The sequence below is a fragment of the Penaeus chinensis genome, chromosome 18 (genome assembly GCF_019202785.1).
Source record: "Penaeus chinensis breed Huanghai No. 1 chromosome 18, ASM1920278v2, whole genome shotgun sequence".
NCBI lineage: Eukaryota > Metazoa > Arthropoda > Malacostraca > Decapoda > Penaeidae > Penaeus > Penaeus chinensis.
Window position 1 is genome coordinate 3,557,589 of NC_061836.1, and position 5,000 is coordinate 3,562,588.

The window sequence follows — 5,000 nt, forward strand, 5'->3', positions numbered from 1 at the left end:
CCATCAACCAAATTCCGCTTCTTTTCCCTTAATTCCCTCCGCACAACAAACGCGAGAAGGGACGCAAAGCCAAGAACATTATCCAGATGAACGGGAAGGTGACGAAGCTCCTTAACCCCGACGACGAAGCTGATGTCAAGGCCTTCACGTATGACTTCTCGTACTGGAGTTTCGACGGGAGCAAGGAGATGCCCGACGGGTACTTTGCCAAGGATAGCGCGGGATCCAAGTACTGCGATCAGGTAAGGTTGGAGGGCGAGGTGGTAGGGGAGGGTAGGGTGCTTGAGGGCGAGGTGACGGGGAAAGGGTAGGGTGCTTGAGGGCGAGGTGGCAGGGCAAGGGTAGGGTGCTTGAGGGCGAGGTGACGGGGAAAGGGTAGGGTGCTTGAGGGCGAAGTGGCAGGGCAAGGGTAGGGTTCTTGAGGGCGAGGTGGCAGGGCAAGGGTAGGGTGCTTGAGGGCGAGGTGTTAGGACAAGGGTAGGGTGGTTAAGGACGAGGTGGCAGGGCAAGGGTAGGGTGCTTGAGGGCGAGGTGGCAGGGTAAGGGCAGGGTGCTTGAGGGCGAGGTGTTAGGGCGGTGCTTAAGGGCGGGGACCGGGTTATGGTGTTATTGTTAATTGTATTACTGTCATTACTGATTATACCTATTATCATGGTGAAGAACTGCAGCGATGGGGCTGGGGAAGTGATATTTTATTGTTATTACTGTCATTTTTTTTTTATTATAGTTACTGGTAATACGGTTATCGATGCTAATTATCCTTATTATTACGCAAAGTAGTTCCCGTTTTCTGTCACTAACTGTTATTTCTACATCACAGAAAACGGTGTTCGACGACCTCGGTGGGGGGATACTCAAGAATGCGTGGGACGGCTACAACTCGACGCTCTTTGCCTACGGCCAGACAGGCTCGGGGAAATCTTGGTCTGTCATCGGCTACGGGGCCAACAAAGGTAACTGTAGATGCGTATAATCTGAAATATAATTCAATATAGCACGAAATGGTTATTTATTGTATTAAGTGCATTATATAACACACACACACACATAACAAACAAACAAACACAAGCACACACACACACAAACAACCCCCCACACACTCAACCCCCATACTACCCCATCCCCCACCCCTCACACCTATATAAATATCCCTAAATAACCATTTATTACCCACCCCCCTCCCTGCCCCCCACAGGCGTCGTCCCGATGTTCTGCGAGAAACTATTCCAAGGCATCACCGAGCAGAAAGGAACCAAGGAATTTGAGGTTCGGTTCAGTATGCTGGAGATCTACAATGAGGTTGTGCGAGACCTCCTCAACCCCAGCAAGAAGAAGCAAGGGCTCAAGGTCAGGCAACACCCGAAGAAGGGCTTTTATGGTGAGTATATATATATATATTTTTAGGAGATTTGAAGAGGACGTATGGAGGGAAGGGAATGGGAGGGCAAGGGACGGCGAAAGAAACACAACCAAAGTGTTTAACCCATTGCCCCCGGGGATTTTTTATTTTGTTTTGTGAAATGTCTCTACATAGATGGCTCTGCTAGTGCATAGCCTTACCTGATTTCACCTTTCCTTGAATTGGCGGACAAACACGTATTTTTTACTAATGCTATAAATACCAATGGTGTTATTCTTATTATAAATATTATAACTACTATAATGCTATAAACATTGGTAACAGCAAAATAAGATAACGTAAAATATTTTCGTAAATCAATGAAAAGGGTAAACGAGCGAGACAGGCAGCACTCGTAATTGGCTCATTGGTGACTTAGTACAAGTGTAGCCATCTATGTATAAAAGCAATCAAGCAAGTAAACTCACAGTGGGCATGGCATGGACGTTCGTGACATGCCCTCGACAATGGGTTAAAGAAACTATTTATTAGCCTATAACCCAAGGTAGAAATTTTATACAAAAAAAGTAATTAGACTTCCTATATTCTTCATGCCTTCAACCACCTCTTCTAACCACCTCCCCGCCCCCGCTCTTCCCCCTCCCCTCCCCCACCCCAGCCGAGGGCCTGAAGATGGCGATGGTGTCCAACTACCAGGAGATTGAACAGAAGATGAACGAGGGCACTGTAAACCGCACCATCGCCTCCACCAACATGAACGCCACTTCCTCCCGAGCCCACACCATCGTCGGCATCGAGTTCACTCAGAAATTCAAGAACGGGGCGGGGCAGGAGACAGCCAAGAAGGCGGTGGTGAATCTCGTCGATCTGGCGGGAAGGTGAGGGAGAGAGAGAGAGAGAGAGAGAGAGAGAGAGAGAGAGAGAGAGAGAGAGAGAGAGAGAGAGAGAGAGAGAGAGAGAGAGAGAGAGAGAGAGAGGTTAAAGGTTTAATTTTATTCCATTTGATACAATGGGTATTCTTGATGTGACATAGTGTCTGTTTTATTTTGCTTCTAAGTTTGTGTGCAAGGAATGGCCGGGGTTACCATCCACTGGCGGCGAGGGATTCGGACGCAGGTCAGCAAGATTGCTAGACGAGAACGCTACAGCTGCACCACACAGCACACAAATTAGAGAGAGGGAGATAGATAGATAGATAGATAGATAGATAGATAGATAGATAGATAGATAGAGAGAGAGAGAGAGAGAGAGAGAGATAGATAGATAGAGAGGCCTAGAGATAGAGAGATAGAGAGAGAAAGAGAGAGATGGCGAAAAAGAAAGAGACAGAGATTGAGACTGAAGAAGGTGATGATGTATCTCGTGGTTCTGTCGGGAAGGTGAGAGATGGAGAGGATGAAACAGAGCTTGATGATGAGATAGTGAGATAGATGGATAGATGGTGAGAGATATGGAGACAGAGACTGAAGACAACGGTGGTGAGAGACAATGAGATAATTAGATAATAATTACACTATCATTATTATTATTGTTGTTATTATTATCATGTTAAGCCATATAAAAGACCCACACTATAGATAGAGAGATGGAGGTATAGAGAGATAGTGGAAACAAATATAAACAGATATATTGATTGGTGGACTGATAGACTACTGGATATAAAGATAGATAGATTGATGGAAAACAGACTAAGGGATAGAGGGTTTGGCACATAGAAATAAATATAAAAAATGTAGACAGACAGATGGGCAGATTCAGGTATATGCAGATACAATAAATACTTAAACACTGACACACTTCAGTAAGGTGGCAAAAAGAGGGCTGGAAGGTAGACAGACAGACAGATCGATAGACAGATATAGATAGAGATTGACAGATAGATAGATAGGATAGATAGATTGATACATATATATATATATAGAGAGAGAGATAGATAAATGGATAGATAGACTGAGACATATAAATATAAAAATATATATAGAGATAGATTGATAGTTTGAGATAGATAAATAGAGATAGATAGATAGATAGATAGTTTGAGATAGATAGAGATAGATATATATATAGATAGATAGATAGATAGATAGATAGACAGATATCCACAAAGACAAATAAACGGACAGACAGAGACAGAGAGAGACTTCAATAATCTCTCAACGTCCCTTTTCGTCGTAGATACGTGCACACTCACACTCGCTGACACATTTACGGAAGCTTTGATATTCTCTTCTGTCAAAAAAACAAAGAAAAAAACTCAGAATCTCCCTTTTTCCTTTAGCGAGCGCGTGGACAGTACAGGCGCTACGGGAGAGAGGCTGAAGGAAGGAGCAGGCATCAACTTGTCTCTAACATGTTTGGGCAACTGCATCCACGCCCTAGCGGAAAACGCGTCGGGAAAACCGGTAAGAATGAGACAGATGGGGAAATAGAGAGATGGAAAAGATAGATTGAAAGGGGGGAAAGGAGGAAATGGAAAAGAAGGAAAAAGTAGAATGAAAGAATTATTTTTTTGACGTGTTTGTGTGTTTTTATCAATGGTGTTTGGTGATTTTATTGGAAATGTAATTTGTCATGAGAGAAATCACGCTTCTAATGCTATGATTTCGAAAACTCATCTGCCTTTTTTATTTGCATTATAAATATGTCTCTAACACAGGTTGTATTGTCTTTAGCATATAATATCCAGTGAATATAAAGATAGATTATATTTTTTCCTCATTGAAATGCTGTATATAAGCAGATTGTATCTCTTTCTCGCTCTAATTAAATATCTTCTGGTCACTAAATATAAAGCTGGATTATATTCCTTCGTTTAGCTATGCACAACAAAATTATGATTCCGTCTTGTAATACACAGTTAAAAATCTATATTATCATTCCATTTCCATATAACAGACAAAGCAGATTATTTAAAAAAAGGAAAAGGAAGAAAGAAAGAAATGGAAAGAGAAAGAAAAAGAGAAAGAAAAAGAGAAAGAGAAAGAGAAAGAGAAAGAGAAATAGAAATAAAAATAGAAATAATTCCATCCTCTGCCATTCCATCCCCCATAGAAATTCCCTTCCCCCCTCTCCCCCCCCCCAAAAAAAAAAAAAAAAAAATACTATTACAACTAATGCTTAAAAAATAAACTTATCCACAGACTCGTGTTCCATTCCGAGACTCCAAGCTGACGAAGCTGCTCATGAACGCCCTGGGAGGGAACAGCAAGACGATCATGATAGCTGCTATCTCGCCCGCGGATATCAACTACGAGGAAACGCTGTCGACGCTCAGATACGGTCAGTTGAGGCGGAATGCGTACGACAACGATGATTAAAAAAAAAAAAAATGTGCTGACAATAGTGTAATAATGAAGAGTAAAACATTAATATAAAAATGGAATAAGAAATTAAAACAATGGCAAGGCACTTCTATAAGAAAGAAATAGGGAAGAACAAGAAGAACGAAATATTAATATCAAGAAATTAGAGAGAACGAAACAGTGAAATTATAACAACTACAATAAAAACAGATAACAACATGATAATAACATCACATTAAATTAACAACTACAACAAGTCCTTAACTCAGTATTTTCTGATGAGAATATAAATCTATAATTCTGAAATAGGGGTTACAGAATTCTTTTTTATCTTACAA

At 41.5% G+C, this 5,000-nt stretch overlaps 1 protein-coding gene across 3 annotated transcripts in view; it reads left to right on the plus strand.

The window, feature by feature from the left end:
* The window catches only part of LOC125034872 (kinesin-like protein KIF28P), a 29,545-nt gene that overhangs the window by 2,126 nt on the left and 22,419 nt on the right, over positions 1–5,000 (plus strand). For all 3 annotated transcript variants that reach the window (XM_047626920.1, XM_047626918.1, XM_047626919.1), the window contains exons 2-7: positions 45–242; positions 821–953; positions 1,196–1,378; positions 2,019–2,238; positions 3,639–3,762; positions 4,501–4,639. In XM_047626920.1, coding sequence (XP_047482876.1) covers positions 45–242; positions 821–953; positions 1,196–1,378; positions 2,019–2,238; positions 3,639–3,762; positions 4,501–4,639 — 997 coding nt within the window. The remainder of the gene's footprint in view (positions 1–44; positions 243–820; positions 954–1,195; positions 1,379–2,018; positions 2,239–3,638; positions 3,763–4,500; positions 4,640–5,000) is intronic.